Source organism: Pogona vitticeps, chromosome 3 (genome assembly GCF_051106095.1).
Source record: "Pogona vitticeps strain Pit_001003342236 chromosome 3, PviZW2.1, whole genome shotgun sequence".
Classification (NCBI taxonomy): domain Eukaryota; kingdom Metazoa; phylum Chordata; class Lepidosauria; order Squamata; family Agamidae; genus Pogona; species Pogona vitticeps.
Genome location: NC_135785.1, coordinates 238,353,278 through 238,371,455, shown reverse-complemented (window position 1 = coordinate 238,371,455; position 18,178 = coordinate 238,353,278). Strand labels below are relative to the sequence as shown.

The following is an 18,178-nucleotide window of genomic DNA, read 5'->3' as shown; positions in this document are numbered from 1 at the left end:
AATGACTTTGTCAAAGCCAAGCCTCGTATTCTATCTACTAGCCCACCGATGAAAATCCAATTTAGCATCAGTTTTGAATAGGAAATATTAACAGCTTCTCTTTCCTCATATCTGCAGTTTTCTTGTGGTTCTTAAGAGCAAAGAAAAACCCCAACAACACAAACTGGAAGCAATCCAGGACCAAGTAGTTATGTGGGAGCAATAAAAGAAGCAAAGAGGGGTGTATTTATGGTATTTTGCCTCAAACTGCTTGATGCTTGAAACTGAGGTTATCACCCTATGGCTGACTGACTGGTTGGTTTTTCTTAATTTTTGCCATGAGCATGGAGCTCTGTAAACAGCCTGCTAGTCTGAGCAAAGTAACAATCCAAAGCAAGAAAACAGAAGGAACAGATAAGGGACTTCAGGTGAATTCCATTTCTGAATAGAGATATAACACATATCTGGTGGTCAAAGAGGCCATTGTGTCAAACAAACTAAAAACAAGGAAAAAGACACTCCATGAATCACTGTGGAAAAAAAAGGCAATACTAGTTTCCCAAAATATTACTTGCTGTTCCGGTATTACTGTGTGACTTAATTTCCCTTCATATAGACTGAGTAATTGCATGTTCCTAATCAAAAGAGTTTCCAAACATTTCTTAAAGTAACATAGGATAATTTCATAGGGCTGGTTGCCTCATTTACCAAAATTCACTGGGAATGTTCCATCACATTGTCCACATACTTTGCCCTATAATGGCTTATTCAGCCATGCTGCTACCATTTATGCTGATGATACAGCAAACGTAGGCCTATTCCAAGGGGAACATACACCTTGTTTTACAACATATCTGTACTCCAGATGCACCACTGTATGTGCAATAAGGAAAGGTATGCATTAACTGTGTAATATGTTTACAACCAGAAGCCGTTTTTCTTTCTTTCTTAGCAGCACCAGGAAATCTGAACTGACAGAAATGGAGACTTGGAGTGTTAAAATAAAAAATGCATTTGCCCGCCCCACCCTAAACCAAAGTAAGGATAAGGAGTGAGGTGAACAAGTTTGTGAAGTACACTGAATTATTTAGGGGTGATTAAACAAAAATTCAACTACAGAAAGTTCCAAAAGAATAGTTTCAAACTGGAGGAAGAATAGTATGTTGGCAAATGTTCAGTGTAATGCAGGCAAAAATAAAATAATTTTTTAAAAAAACTCATTACTTCACATATATGCTAATGAGAGTCTGAACTGGCACTGGTTGGCAAGAAAAGGGATGCTAACATTATTGTGAATAGCTTGAAAATTCCAACTCAGTTTTGTTTTTATTAAAAACAAACTAACAGTTCTGGCTGGCTATTGCTTTTTGAAGGTCTATTACACCATTAAAAATTACAAATAAGACAAACTTTTGAGTTTTACCAGATTTTTCATGAGGCAAAGGTGATATAAAACTTGAGGACAGTGAAGAATGGGCAGAACATTTGGCCCATTAGAAAAAAAAATTGCTTCTAGCCCTACCTCCAAGTTTTACACCAACTCACCTCCCCTATTTTTTAATTGAAAAAAAAAAATACTTGGGGGCCAGTAGAGACACAAGGCGGCTTTTCAGTTTATAGACATTGTGTCAACCTGAATTTTTTTTGTAAGAAAAATCAGGTTGACAGGCACAGAGACAGGTCTCTAAAAGATGGGAATGTTTCCCTTGGACTTCTGAAAATACAGTGGTGCCTCGCTTAACGATGTTAATTGGTTCAAAAAACACATTGCTATGGGAAAACATTGTTAAGTGAAACACCATTTCCCATAGGAATGCATTGAAAACCGGTTAATCCATTCCAATGGGAACGGATTACCATCCTTAAGCGAAAATCTCCATAGGAAACATCGCTAAGTGAAATAATGTTTCCCCCATCGGAAAGCCATTGAAAAGCATTGAGTCGGCTTCAATGCTTTTCAATGGATTTTCCGATGTCCGTTTTCGCTCATTTTTAAGTGTCTTTAAATGTTTGAAACCTGTTTCAAATGCTTGGAATCGGTAGTGCACCTTGTGAAACCTATGCAGACTTAATTTGGCTTTGTTCTGAGTCTTCGTTAATTTCTGGTGATTTTTTTGTTTTCCCCATTGAAATCCATTGATCCAATGGATTTCAATGGGGAAAACAAAAAATCACCAAAAATTAACGAAGACTCAGAACAAAGCCAAATTAAGTTTGCATAGGTTTCACAAGGTGCACTACTGATTCCAAGCATTTAACACAGGTTTCAAACATTTTAAGACACTTAAAAATGAGCAAAAACGGACATCGTTAAGGGAAAATCCCCCACAGAGAACATCGTTAAACGATGCGGAAAATTCCTCCAAGAAACACATCGTTAAGTGAATTCTTCGTTAAACGAAGCAATCACTAAGTGAGGCACCACTGTACCGTAAAACTGGAGAATATACAAGAAATATACACAAAAAGGCAGTGAAAATGACTAAGACACTAAAGCAGTTCCTATTTGAGGAAAGGGGGGCAATATTTGGAGCAAGTTAAGGCGAGGGAACATGAGAAAGTTAATGGAGAGGAAGTAGATAAGGACTCTCCTTTCTCACTATTTCATGGTACCAGAACTAAGAGTCAATTCAACGAATTCCAAGTGCCAATCATAATTAGATTATTTGAAGGAACTTGTGCCCTGTATGAGTCTGCCTAGGTTTTGAAATCTTCAGAGGAAGCTTTTCTCTCAGTACCATCACACTCGGAAACACACGACAGGATGTCCTTAGCGACTCTTCCCAGGTTGTAGTCTCTCCTTACACAAAAACCTAGGCTGCCCTTTCATAGAATTCTGCTACCAGCACAAAAAGACTTTGGCTGCATGTTAGCTGCTGTAAAACAGTATTTTAATATATATGAAATATATATATTTTAATATATATGAAAATATATGCTATTTTCTTCCAACAACTATAAATACTAGGTGAAATCCAATCAAACAATAATGTAACTACAAATACTATTCATAAAAAGGGAAATTAATGCTATTAATCACATATGTCACATCCCTCCGGAGCAGTTTTGTACTTTTGCCTGCAGAAGAAGTGGTGGCAGCAGCAAAGTTCCTTTCTACAAAATTATACTTTGGCAAATATAAACTACAAAATGCACTTATATTTTCATTTTTAGCAGATTATACTCCCAAGATATGCATAAGCATCTGCATGCCATGAGTTATGCAAAGCTCTTGGTTCTATTCCTACTTTTTTTGGGTTCCCTTGAGAAGAAATACGGGGTGTAAATATTTTAAGTACATAAATAATAAATAAAATAATATTCCTGTTTTGTTTTATGATGTTTCAGAAATATTAAAAAATACAAAAGGAAAAATAGCCGAGGGAATAGTTGCAATGGATCCAGGCACCGATTTATATTTTTTTCCCAAATAAGAAAATAAAATGAACTCACTTTTCTAATTCTTCAGGATTAAACTTCCACCATGTATCTGGTTCATGAAATTCCACTTGGTAGCCTTTTTCTAGAGCCTAGCCAAACAAAATGTATTGTTAGAAAGTGAAAAATGACAGAGAATGGATTTTCTGATTAAAGCGACAATGAATTATACCTGTGACTTACATATGAGTAGACATGTATTAGACTGTCTTGTTAAGAAATACTAAACACCAGTTTGCAGCTTCAGCAAAAAAAAAAAAGGCTTATGATTTACAGAGGTTTACAGAGATCATGTTAAGATGAAGATTATAACTTACAATGAAGTGATTAACCTATGTACAGGTAGGAAAGTGCCTCCTCATAAGAAAGGAAAACTTCATTATTTACCGCTTCCACATAAGGTTTCATTTCCCAGGCTTGTGTATTTGTGTTATCTATTATGACTGGTGATCTTCCTTGGTCCATTGCTTGTTTTGCTGTAATAAAGATTACAGAATGCAATTATATAAACAACACTTGTAATAAGTATCTGCTTCAAGTAGTAAAACTTAATTATACACCTCTTAATCAGTTTTCACTTCCTTAAGATCCAGTTTTTCTCCAAAATGGATTTTTTTAAAAAATGAATAATTCATATATCTTGTTTTCCTGCCCCTCCAACACCCACAATTGCTTAAAAGACTATTAGAACAGGTGATGCAAATTGAGTGGCTTCTGTGAGGATTTGTGGGGCACTGACAAAGTGTGTTTTGCAAAAAGATGTAGCTAGCCAATATTACTTTATCCTTTCATATTCCGCATTTATTTGTAGCTACATTTAGAAAATGAAAGAAACCATCTCCTGTACACCACATTATGAATTTGATTAGCTTGACAGTGATATTACTGTGTTCAGAATATCGTAGGGTCTGATACCTCTATGGAAAAAATTATTTTAGGAAATGTAACTTTCCACACTCATATGGAACATGAAGAGGAAGGATGAAGGAAATCTGTTCAAAATGTTTGCAACTGTCAAAGGCACAAAAATCTTTCTTGTACTGCATCTGAGCACCTTAGATCGACTGTAGGCCCTTTGGAACTAAGACTAAAAAAGCCTCTCTTACGGGAATAACCCACCAATTCATCACATGTTATGAAGTGAATTCCTGCATGGAATTCTTACTGTTAAATCTATATTATCACTGTGATACATGTTTACATCAATGAGTCTAATTCAAACCTCTCTTCTGATTCCAGTCATGAGCAGCACCAAGCTGAGCAATATTATATGACCAGCATCCATTGTTCTGGCAAAAGTAATCATCCGTGCTAAATACAATGCCATCACGACCAAGCAGAACACTGTTAAAGCAAAAAGCAAGATAATTACATGAAAGGCAAATGTACATTCAGGAAGTAGAAATATGCTGAAATATTCATTCTCTCTCCCCTGGGTATTTTTAACAATCACTCTAAGGCTATCACCATATTTAAGACTTTGATTTCTGCCACTATATGCACATTTTCCTTGAAGCACATGGAATTTGTACAGACATTTCAGACCACTGCATTGGTTGAGACTCGTCTAATTATTACATCGAATTGCTTAATTATTAACGTCATACCCCTGCATTCTGACACACCTCATTTATCTTCCTGTGTTGAACGAATGCAGAGTAGTTATCCCACAGAAGTCATGACTGTCTACCCTTTTAGAACCAATTGATGTGTCATCTGTACTTGCCTTCAGAGCTGGAGCAGTGCAGGATCATCCACCACCACTACTTAGTCTCTTCATCTAACTACTGTATTAACATTTTAAAATATACTCATGGGACAGTCAGTACTCATAACCACTAATACAATATCACTACTCCAGTCTGGTAAATTCTGCCTGAAAATCATAGCTCAAATCCTGTAGTACAGTGGGGTCTTGACTTACGAACGACCCTACTTGCGAACAATTCAACTTACGAACCCGCCCTATAGGGGAAATAAGGACTTGACATACGAACTTCCCTCGAGTTACGAACAGGAAAAAAGTGCCTCCTCCCTCCTCTTAGAGGCTTCTGGACGGGTAAAAAGGGTCAGAAACTTAAAAATAAATAAAAGAAAGTCACTTACCAGGCCTTGGTAGCTCCCAAACAGGAGGAAAAAGAGCAGGAAACAGCTAAAAGCCCACACCAGAAGGGAGCCTGGCAGCCATTTTGTGCTCCCCCCCTGCTCCTGCACCCTCCTCTCCCTGCCTATCAGCTGATCGGCTGGCTCTGAAGAGACTTTGGGAGGCTTGCTCAACACCTAAAAAGCCTGCCTGTGTGTCTTTGTGCTGAAAAAATCAGCACAACGTGCTTTAAAACATGATTTTAAATTGGCTGCGTTGAAAAAAAAAGATTTCTAAAGTGCTTTGCAAACTGTTCCCTGCCTTCCTCCTCCTTTCCTGAACCTAAGGGAAAAAAAATAAAAAATATCCCCCTCTAGTGGCAGAAGGCGGAATAGCAGCTTCTCATTAGTTTCTATGGACAGAAAAGAGCAGATACAGATTAAAGGAGCCTCGTGGCGCAGTGGTTAAAACGCTGTACTGCAGCTAAAACTGTGCTCGAGACCCCACTGTATCTGAATAATTCAGAAAAATAAGGGACATTCAAAGATAACTATAATAATGTGATACTTGCATGTCAGCAAATCAAATCAAATAAATAAATACATAAATACAAAGATCTTGTTTTTCCCCACATTAATATTCCCATTTTCAGAGCTTGAAAATTTTTAGAATGTCTCACCAATCAGTGAAAAATTTCACCAATCAGCATGACCGGACTATAGCCTTGCAATTTATGTTTAAATTTAAATTAGGCACTTTCTACATAACAATGCGAACAAACCCAAAATAGATATGCCCTCATACTTGGGTTGCTTTATTACCTGTGTGCCTGTGGGGTCATGAAGTTTGTACAGTGAGGCCTTGACTTACGAACATCCCTACTTATGAAAATTTTGAGTTCTGAAAAGCTCTGGCCACAAAATTTTGCTTCGACTTGTGGCCGGAGCTTCCAGTTACGAACAGAAAAAGGCAGGGGGAAAAAGGTGGAGAATTCAAACCATTGGTGGCGAAGAGGCTGCTTCTTCGCCCCAATGGTTAGGAAAAGGGAGGCTCAGCCTCCCGGGCTTCCAACACTGCCCTGACTGCCACGCCGGGTGCCTGTATTTTGGAAGCCCAGGAAGCCGGCACCTGGCGTGGGGACGGGAGGCAGAGGGCAGCGGGTGCAGCTTTGGAAGCCCAGGAAGCCAAAAGCCACCCTAATCTCCACGCCAGGTACCGGCTTCCTGGGTGTCCAAGCCCCCTTTGCTGTCCTCTGCCTCCTGGAGACGTGGAGGTTGGGGCGGCTTTCGGCTTCCCAAGCTGCACCTGCTGCCTTCTCCCTCCTGTCTCCGCTGCCTCCTGTCCCTGCGGAGGGGGTTTGGATGCCCGGGAAGCCAGCACCCGGCGTGGAGTTCGGGGCAGCTTTTGGCTCCCAGGCTTCCAAAGCTGCACCCACTGTCCTCTGCCTCCTGTCCCCACGGGGATGGGAGGCAGAGGGCAGCAGGGAGAGGATAAAGAGGGTAGCGCATGCAGCTTAGGAAGCCTGGGATTTTATTTCTTTGGCCAGAACGAATTAATCTGTTTTCAATGCATTCCTATGGGAAATGGTGCTTCAACTTGCGACATTTTTGAGTTACGGCCACCTGTCCAATACGGATTAATTTCGTAAGTCGGGGCACCACTGTATTTTGAATGCCTTTCTTTTGAATGTCTTCAGGAAAAATAAAACTGAAAGCAAAAGCGCCTGGCCACTTAAGAAGCCAGGATGTTTGGCTGAAATTGGGAGCAGGGAATCTCCATATTTTCCAGCATGGGACTACTCTACATTCTCTCGCAGAGCTATATATCTATGTGCTGCTCAAACTCTCTTCTTGTGAGAAGAGGGCTGTTTTTCCTTTTGCAATGGGGAGGGGAGGACTGCAGGATCAGAGAGAGAGAGAGGCATGGACTGAGGGTAAGGCGGCAAGGCGGGAGGGAGGAACAGAGAGAGTGTGGCCTGTCAAGCAGCGTTTTTCACTCATCACAGATGAGTGGCTTTTTCAAGCCTTGCCCATTTTCTTGCTACGGCAGCATAATCATGGATATTCCAAAAGGAATCAGTATGCTAAACCAAAGGCTATTGCCTGCTTCTCATATTCCTGTAACACAATTGTTTCTTCTCTATACATTTCTTACACAAATATTTGGAGAAAAAATAGATTCTTTCCTATATTAACTTAAATGACCTTCAAAATCTGTTATAGAATGTTTCCACTATAATCAACAAGAAAAATAATTTTTAAATTATAGTACAGCAACCACTGTCCATATGAGTTATGGAAATATTTGTCTCGTAAGAAAATTCATGAGGAGTTCACAGTCACAATCTAAAGAACTTGACCATTCATCACAGGTACGTAGACCTATTAGATAAAGGTAAAGGTTCCCCTTGACATTTAGTCCAGTCGTGTCCGACTCTAGGACGCGGTGCTCATCTACGTCTCCAAGCTGTAGAGCCAGCATTTGTCTGTAGACAGTTTCCATGGTCACATGGCCAGCGCATCTAGACACGGAACACCGTTACCTTCCCACCGTGGTGGTACCTACAGTACTTATCTACTCGCATTTACATGCTTTCAAACTGCTAAATTGGCAGGAGCTGGGACAAGCAACAGGAGCTCACTCCATCACATGGATTCGATCTTACGACTGCTGGTCTTCTGACCTTGCAACACAGAGGCTTCTGTGGTTTAACCTGCAGCACCACCACGTCAACCTATTAGATATTGCTCATTATATAAGTAAATAACCATATGAATTAATGTGATTTTGTATAACCAATCAATCATATGCTAAATCAGGGGTCTCCAAAGTACGGCCCGCGGGCCACATCTGTGCCGCCTGGCCTTTTTATCCAGCCCGTGTGTGCATGTGCGAGGGTGGGCAGGAGTGCATGTGGGTGGGTGGGTGGGTGGGCAGGAGTGCATGTGGGTGGGTGGGTGGGTGGGCAGGAGTGCATGCACATGTACGCACATGCATTTCTTCGGCCCTCAAAAATATACTATGTGGCTCCCCGTGTGAAAAGTTTGGAGACCCCTGTGTAAATGATAGTCAGTCTTAGGCTTTGATATGATTATATAAGGTCATTATTAGCTTCTACATGAAGCCCAAAATGCATACAACTGGCAATTACCTGGAAACCTGATAATAACATACATCTGCCATTCATATGATGCCACTATCAAGAGAAAATTATACAAACACTCTTTACAATGCATATTTCATTCACTCTTAAATTCAACAGCAGGTACTGTAATCTTTTTACCGTATATGTATCACGAACAAGGTTCTTCAAGACCAAACAAATTGAGATTTGAACCCAAGGCACAAAGATCCTTAACTTGTAAAGCTCAAACTAAAATAGGATATTTCTATCTTCACTTTTCTTTGTTAATACTAGCATTCTTGAAAATCAAACTGGAAATTTTCAGAATCAAGGAAAACCATACTTTAAACATGCAAATAATGCTGTGATCACAAACGTTACTTCTGAAAAAAGTGAAGCCTCTTACTGGCACATATTAACATGCAATTTATCAACAATTTCTGCTTGACCATCTTGCATGATTTGAACTGGTTTCAACATATCTGTATTAAACACTTAACTCCAGGAAGAGTACCTACAATATAAAATGTTGACATTTCATTTTTTAAATTAAGTCATTAGTTACTTAACTGAGACAATGTTGTCTTCCCTGAGCCTGGAAGACCTCTTAATAGTATGAGAAACTTCTGTGATTCACATAATCTGTTCTTGGAAAACTGCTGAGAACCAGTACTCAATCCTTCAGTCCAGCAAGTTTTAACATCTTTCCGATTTGTTTGGGTTTCACAGAAACCATTAACTGCAAGTCTATCAGGAACATTATAACCATTTCTGGATGTCTGTGCACAGTGAGTACCAAAATAGCTAGTATATTCACTATTTTGATCAGCTGAGCTGTTCATGTTAATGGGGACATTTTTAAATGGTCCAGCATTTGGGGGACAGAAAATAGCTGAATGAAATGAAGAACTTGGCTCCTGCAAATTAAAATGAGGGATGTACTGAGGAGATGGGGAGCCATAAGGTGTTATAAACGGATGTGTGTGCTGCCAACCAGGCTTAAACTCAGGCATAGAATTATTCCAAAATCTAGAACCTTCCTGTTTATTACATAATTGTTTTGTTTCCCATATGGTTTGGGGGCTGTTATAGCATTGTCTGTTGCTATTTCTGCAAATTGTTGGGTCACTGGAGGGATACTGTTCATGGCCTGTATAATGGACATCTGGACTGGTGAAAGAACACTGACCATTATTCCAACTAGGTGGTGTTCTACAGGGCCATTCTTGAGAGTTTACAGAAAATGATCTGTCAGGTTTATTGTATTCCACAGGCTGCCCATGTGAATTTGTTTCAGTCTCCTGTAAATTATCATCCAAACAATTTTCATTACTTTCAAGCTGATCAATTTCACTATAGAATTGTGACAATTCATCTTCTATTTTAGGTACATGACAAGGGAGAGCTTGTTGTGGTGGCATCTTCTTAGACTTTCCAGCAAATTTTGTGTTTGACACATTTTGGCAGCTGTAATCGATACTCCAATTTCTTTCATCATGTTGGCAATCAGCTTCAGTTTTATAAATAGGTCCAATAAATGCTTTGCTTGTGCTATAGAGTTCAGTGTCTCCTTCATTTTTATCTTTTTGGACCACATTGTTTTCTTTGTTATAAACTCCAGCATTATCAGTAGAAAGATGGCATTTACTTCCTGTAACCTCTGTATTGCTTAATGAATTTGAAGGCTCTGTTTTAGCAACTGCCCTGTTAAATGGGTCCAGGACTGCAGTTTCTCTTTCTTGCTGTCTTGTTGTCTCTGTATCGCAATCATCATAATCATCAGATAATGACAATGGGATAAACCCACTATGGGTTTTTGTTATATGTACTTCTTCATGAAGTCTTTGCAATGCATCATAGGATTTACCATAAGGCTCGTCCGCTGATTTTATCCTTTTTGAGCAGGGCTCAGTTTCTGATACATCCTGACTTTCGAAGTATCTTGGCTTTTGTTCAGCATGAAGCATCTTAAAAAGAAAATAATGTGTTTACAGCATAATGTCAATTACTAATCTCCAAGATCTAGCTACAATTGATTCATTTCATCATTTAAGGCTGTAATCGTACACTCACTTACCTGCAGGTAAACCCCACTGGGTAAACATATTTAGGATGGCCTTGTACAGTTATTAAAAACAGCCTGCATTTAAAATCTGTTTTTCATTTTACCAACATGCTTTTAGAATCAAGCCACCCTTGCATTTTACTGTTAGTAACAGCATAACACAGGGGTTTTTTCAGCACTTTTATTATCTGTTCCACCACCACCTGGCCTTTTGAAATTAGTTGTAGTTATTTTGCTGTTTTTTATGTATGTGGACTGATATGTTTAATTTTGTTTTTTCATATAGCTATTATATTTAGTGCTTTTTATAGTCTGCCTGTTTTACAGGTTGTGAACTACCAGAAGTAGCCCTGGTAGTCAGACGGGCAATATAGATATTGAATGAATAAATAAATTAACTAACAAATACTACATCTTTTACTACACATGTTATCTTTCTCACTGCAGAACCAACAGAATAAGAATATTAACAAAAAGAATGGGAAGTCCATGAACAGTAGTCTAAACTTATCCTACGAACATGATACTCCACTGCCATCTTTAATACATTTAAAGCCTCCCTTCAGAGTCTGAAAATGAGAGGCTGAGTCAGAAAAAAACTATTTTAAGCCTGCTGTTTTCTAGTGGGACTCCCACCTGCTGCCCGACAAGGCTAGGAGACGCTCCACGCTTCATTCACATCGTGTTGTGCCCATCATCCTCCCTACCCTTTCCCAAGTTCGAGCTGTCGCTTTCCCTTCGCCTCGACCCGACAGCCCTTTTCCTCAGCCAGCCAGCCGCACTCGACTTCGACCCTAACTTGAGCAGCGTCCTTCCCTCACGAGGAGCTCAGCGGAGGCCTCACACAGAAGAATGTGGCCCCAAAGAACAGCCTTTCTACCAGCCCCCTCCCCGCAGATTCCCCCCATCAAAGTCCCCCCCTCCGCCACCCCTCATCCTACATACTTCAAAAGCCTTCCCTCCCCGTGGTTCTCCGACTGTGCCCCTCTGTGCCAAACTCCCTGCTCGCCTGATACAATCGCCCACCTTATCAGACAAACGCCACTGGCTCGCCAAGGGACCCCGAGGTCAAGCAGGAACCGCCATTCTCTCAACTCAAAACAAGCGAAAGCCCACCAGACCTCCCCCCCCGATACGCGCAACGTATGACGTCTAAAATGGCGGACCAGAGCCAGGCTGCGCACGCGCTGCTGTCAAAGGATGCATGAGGCTTGTCGTTGGACACGACTAAACAACAACTACGAACTACACGTCCCAGAATTCCGAGCGGCCCGACACAAAAAATGTAGGATTTCCTTCTACGAGAGTTTCCGCTACATAATAACATTACTCGGGTTTTTTTTGGAAAGGTACCCTTGCTAGTCTGTTGCGGCAAAACCAACAAAGAAGCTTGTGCCGTCTTTAAGACTAACAAGTTTATTTGTCATGAGTTCTCGTGAGCATGAAACTGCTAGCGTGTGTGTTTAGTCGTTTAGTCGTGTCCGACTCTTCGTGACCCCATGGACCAGAGCACGCCAGGCCCTCCTATCTTCCACTGCCTCCCGGAGTTGTGTCAGGTTCATGTTGGTTGCTTCGCAGACACTGTCCAGCCATCTCATCCTCGGTCGTCCCCTTCTCCTCTTGCCATCACACTTTCCCAACATCAGGGTCTTTTCCAGGGAGTCTTTTCTTCTCATTAGATGGCCAAAGTACTGGAGCCTCAGCTTCAGGATCTGTCCTTCCAGTGAGCACTCAGGGTTGATTTCCTTTAGAACTGATAGGTTTGTTCTCCTTGCAGTCCAGGGGATTCTCAAGAGCCTCCTCCAGCACCACAATTCAAAGGCATCAATTCTTCGGCGGTCTGCTTTCTTTATGGTCCAGCTCTCACTTCCATACATCACGACAGGAAAAACCATAGCTTTGACTATTCGGACTTTTGTTGGCAAGGTGATGTCTCTGCTTTTCAAGATGCTGTCCAGATTTGTCATCGCTTTCCTCCCAAGAAGAAGGCGCCTTTTAATTTCAGGGCTGCTGTCTCCATCTGCTTGCACATTGTCATTATTCTACATGGGGTTTTAGGCTTTTCTCGTCGTCGTAGTGTAGTCGTTTAGTCGTGTCCGACTCTTCGTGACCCCATGGACCAGAGCACGCCAGGCCCTCCTATCTTCCACTGCTTCCCGTAGTTGTGTCAAATTCATGTTGGTTGCTTCGCAGACACTGTCCAGCCATCTCATCCTCAGTCGTCTCCTTCTCCTCTTGCCGTCACATTTTCCCAACATCAAGGTCTTTTCCAAGGAGTCTTCTCTTCACATGAGATGGCCAAAGTACTGGAGCCTCAGTTTCAGGAACTGTCCTTCCAGTGAGCACTCAGGGTTGATTTCCTTTAGAATGGATAGGTTTGTTCTCCTTGCAGTCCAGGGGACTCTCAAGAGCCTCCTCCAGCACCACAATTCAAAGGCATCAATTCTTCGGCGGTCTGCTTTCTTTATGGTCCAGCTCTCACTTCCATACATCACGACAGGAAAAACCATAGCTTTGACTATTCGGACTTTTGTTGGCAAGGTGATGTCTCTGCTTTTTAAGATGCTGTCAAGTTTTGTCATCGCTTTCCTCCCAAGAAGCAGGCGTCTTTTAATTTCGGGGCTGCTGTCTCCATCTGCAGTGATCATGGAGCCCAAGAAAGTAAAATCTGATACTGCCTCCGTATCTTCCCCTTCAATTTCCCAGGATGTGATGGGGCCAGTGGCCATGATCTTAGTTTTTTTGATGTTGAGCTTCAGACCGTTTTTTGCTCTCTCCTCTTTCATCCTCATTACAAGGTTCTTTAATTCCTCCTCACTTTCTGCCATCAGAGTGGTATCATCTGCATATCGGACGTTGTTGATATTTCTTCTGGCAATTTTAATTCCGGTTTGGGATTTCTCCAGTCTAGCCTTCCGCATGATGTATTCTGCATATAAGTTAAATAAGCCGGGGGACAATATACAGCCTTGTAGTACTCCTTTCCCAATTTTGAACCAATCAGTTGTTCCATATCGAGTTCTAACTGTTGCTTCCTGTCCCACATATAGGCTTTTCTAAGGTGTTTTAATTAATTATTTTAATATTATTATTTGTTTGTTTTAATGCAGTTGTTTATTGTGGTTTTAGTTAGCATGTTCTTGATAAACAATAGTTACCCATCCCATCCATTTCCTGGGAGTCCTTGGTGTTAAGAATTGTAATGCCCAAAAAAGCCAAATAAATCCAACACTAGGAACCAAGATTTCTCAGTCGTGGCATCTGGAATAAGCTTCCTACAGATATTCACCAGCTGCCAACCCTCTCAGTTTTTAGGAAGCTAATTAAGACAGAATTGTATAATTCGTAGTGAACATTGACCTGAAATCATCAAATGAGTTTTAATTTGTGTATTTCTATTTAAAGGTACCTTTGTTCCCTACAATGGGGGTAGGATTTGGGCTAAGGGGATTTAGGACTGGGGTAGGGGGTAGGTATGGATAGGGAAAGGGTAAAATCCCAGAGAGTGAGATAGTACATTTACATCAACTTATGCAATTATACTAGAAAGAGAGATAAAAAGAAAAATAACTAATTTTCCAGTATTATTATATTTACTAATCTATCTTTTCCCTAATTGGGCTTTCACATTCTTTTTTATGCTTTCGAGTCTAATTGTGATATTATTCCCTATGTATCCACGAAACATAATAAAAGCCGCCTCCTGTGTCTTATGTTTCCCATACTATTTAAAAACATTTTATATCTTTTTAAAATTTTGTTGGCATTGTGCACCATCAGTAAATCATATATCTATAAAACATCTGCATTTTCTTTAATAGTTACTGATTTTTGATAATTAATATTCTTCTACATTTGATTTCTCCTCTTATTGTTTCTCATCTGCAGTTTTCTCTTTTGTTTTCATAAAATCTTCCACCTTCATTTTTTAGTTAATGTAATAAATGTGCTCCTAGAATTCAAAGAGGACACCTTCAGGCACCAACCACTTATGTATAATTTAGTTTGATCTCAGGAGGGATGTCAACTCCACATATTGTCTCCTTTTCTGTCTTATTTGCCATGAAATATGTTTCAAAATATTAATTTCTGTATATTTTCTATTAAGTTCCTTGCCTTGTATATTTCTTAGAACTTTATCTCAAAATATCATTCTCATAAATTGAACACGAATTTCTCTGGGGATATTTTTATTCCTGGTGTATGCACTTTATTGTATGTTTATTGTATTCATTACATTGTGTTTTTATACTGTACTTTGTTTTATTCAATGGTATGTTGTGAACCCTTCAGAGAATGATAGCACTAATGGGGCAGTATAGAAGTGGAAATAAATAAGTGATAAATAAAATATGAGCTGCCTTGAGTCCCTTCACTGGGTGAAAGGTGGCATAAATATGCAATAATAAATAAATAATCCAAATCTTAGATGCATAGAAAGCATGTAATATTCAAGCCACAGGTTTATATGTGGACTAGTTATGGAAATAGTACAGAATGAAATGAGACACATGATAATTTTTGTCATTTATATTGTCAAAAACTCTCAAAGGGCTGGTTGGCATAAACATCTTGGCAACAGTAAAACTGGCTACTCAAGTCATTAAAAACCCTAATGTTTTCTATTTTACACAATTAAATTAAACCCTCTTTCCCCCTTAATTTAAAGAGAATATTTTGTTTTAGTCAAAGTCAGAAGTGTGCTGTTTTGATTCATAATTCGGCTGGAAAAATAATTTAAGTCATACTCAATATGCTTGAATAACTGATTAATGTATGTAGTTCAGTCCTTTGAAAAGGTTTACTTTATTAATGGGAGATAAAGTATCATGCCTGTACTGTCTGCAGATAAAATGATGTCTAGCTTTACACAGCAAGGACCAGCCTGAGTGTTGAAGACACTAGAGTCAGCTGTACAGATAGGCTACAGGATCCCCTCTTCTGATTAATACCATTCCCTAACCAGGGGATCGTAAATCCTTTGGAAAACAGAGATGCACTGTACCCACAAGAAATCTGAAAGATTGTTGCAAATGACATTCATCACATATCCCACAAACACGGCACAACTTTAATGGCAATTTCCCCATTTTTTTCTCATTTGGTACACAAAGCAATCCAAATGTCTAGGAGATATGTGACTTGCAGTTAAGTGTGTGTACTCAAGTCTCTGCTTTTTTAACTGGAAGGCATTGAATTGCAACCTGATTGAGAAAAACATGAAATAAAAATTAGATTGAAGGTTTGGGGAAACTTTTCTTAAAACAAACAAAAAACAACTTTAAAAGTACGTGTCCAAACACCTCCAAATTTGGAACAGAGCAAATTTATACTGTCTTCTATCTCTCTTCCAAATATCGTCCCAATACCAGAACCCATTCACAGGATATAATTCTTCATTTAGACTGTTCCTTATATTTAGAATGTCTTACAGAATGCTATTTTCACTGGTCGCACAATTTCAGAGAGGCATTCCTGGGCACCTCTGATGAAATAAGTACCCCCCCCCCATCTTTGTTGAAGCTAAGAAATATGAAATCTGGAATTCTGCAGCCATCCCCTCTGCTGGAAGTGATGTGTAGCTACATTTATCTGGTTATTGTGTCGGTTCTGATTATAGCTGGACATTATTAACAAAGGAATGTCTCTGGAACATGTTTTAATTTAATCTTTTCCTTTGAGATCATCCAGACTACTGTAGCTTAAATTAACTATGCAATGAAAATAAATGCAATGACATTTAAAGATGATGGGCATATTCCAAAAATGCTGCTGTAACTCTGCTTACTTGTGCATTGAACACAGTGTAACTCAATTAATAATTTTATAATTATCTTTAGGCAGATGTCTAGCTCCTTAGAATAATAATAGCAGTTGTATGAGAGAACACAGATCTACAGAGAAAGTGAACTAAGGTTGCTCATTCTTAGAAAAGTAGCTACCTCCCAAAACCAACCAACCAAACAAACAAAAAACCCAAATCATCCCAGGCTGGGCTTCTGGAAATGTTCCAATGTGTGCAAGGTTTCACCATTCCTTCAACTGAAGAAGCCACTCCTGAAATTAACTGTTTTGGCAAAATTCTGACTAATGGCAAAGTCCATGAAAAACAGAGATGCATTGTGTCCACAAGCTGGCTGAATAGTTCAAATGAGTTACATATCTGGCTGCAAAGCCAGAGGTTGGGAGTTGAATTCCCCACCATGCATCTCAGAAAAGCCAGCCTGGGTGGCCTTGGGCAAGCTGCACAATCCTAGGGTGCCCCTGGAATAAAGGGATTGTGAACCACTTCTGAGTACTCACTTCCTAGAAAACTCTGAAAAGGTTTGCCATAAGCCAGAATTTACTTGACAGCAGCTAGATGGATTGTGCCCACAAGAAATCACTGGACTGGGCAACTATAGCCTGAAAAATTGTTGCAAATGGCGCTAATTGTATACCGGGATTTCCATGATACTTTATACATTTCTGAGACACATCCAAAGTACTGTTATGACTTATCAGCTGTCTGTACCCAATGTCTAACTCCCACCTACATTTCACAGTAGTCTTTTTTTCACTTACTTCGCTTACTTAGTTTTCAAAAACTTGTTGAATGCCTCATTTCTGCATGATATACTTTATAGCTGGTTGCAGAGGAAGCCTTCATCTCTTACAAGAGGCGAAGGCACAAGAGAGAAGTATTTATATCCAGAGGTTTGTGAAAGCCTTGCCTAGGGTGGGTGGATGGGTGGGAGATCCTCCACACAATATTGGACTCTAACTCCTAGTTGCCCTAGCCATCAGAGCCAGATATAAGCAATTTATGGTAGTTGTAGTACAACAGCATCTGGAGGGCCACATGTTCCCATCTCTGCCTTGAAACTATGCCAGATCTCTTTTTATATGGGTAGACATTTAAGTTGCAGTTCTAGGCCCATTGGCTAAAATGTACTTATTCTCTATGAAGGTCAGTCAAATTCCTCTGAGAAGCCCACATCCTCTGAAACGGGAAGGTGTCTGTAACTATCATGTCTTGCATCCTTTGATGTTTGTTTGTTTGTTTGTTTGTTTGTTTGTTTGTTTTATATCCCGCCTATCTAGTCGATAGACCACTCTAGATAAATAAATAAATAAATAAATAAATAAATAAATAAATAAATAAATAAATAAATAAATAAAAACAATGCTTGAATTAGCCAGCAAGGCTAAGAGAATCGTCTGTATTAGCATGTCAGAGACCTGTTGCCAAGCAAGAGTAGACTTCAGTCTAGATGGCCGGGGTATAAATTTAATAAATAAAATAAATAAATCTCTTCCTCATCTTGGAACTGCAGAGTTGGAAAAGACCATATAGATTATTGAGTCAATTCCCTGCCAATGATTCTGGACAATCAGGTTAAGTAGGTTTCAGTATCAATCTTTGCTTTTATTCTTCTAACAACAGCTCAATCTGTAAACACCAACATCTCTAAAAGCTTTGCCTAACAGGACTCTTATGCTACTAACA

The 18,178-nt window shown here is 39.7% G+C and overlaps 1 protein-coding gene across 3 annotated transcripts in view; it reads right to left on the bottom strand.

Annotated features, from left to right (window-relative positions):
- Positions 1-11,875, bottom strand: part of LOC110076474 (uncharacterized) — a 28,004-nt gene extending 16,129 nt beyond the window's left edge. For all 3 annotated transcript variants that reach the window (XR_013543354.1, XR_013543353.1, XM_020788639.3), the window contains exons 1-5: positions 11,716-11,875; positions 9,195-10,591; positions 4,640-4,761; positions 3,805-3,893; positions 3,433-3,509 (exon numbers count right to left, since the gene is read on the bottom strand). Coding sequence is in view for 1 of the 3 variants with exons in the window: in XM_020788639.3 (XP_020644298.3) it covers positions 3,433-3,509; positions 3,805-3,893; positions 4,640-4,761; positions 9,195-10,591 (1,685 nt within the window). In the remaining 2 variants the exon portion in view is untranslated. The remainder of the gene's footprint in view (positions 1-3,432; positions 3,510-3,804; positions 3,894-4,639; positions 4,762-9,194; positions 10,592-11,715) is intronic.
- Positions 11,876-18,178: the final 6,303 nt, after the last annotated feature.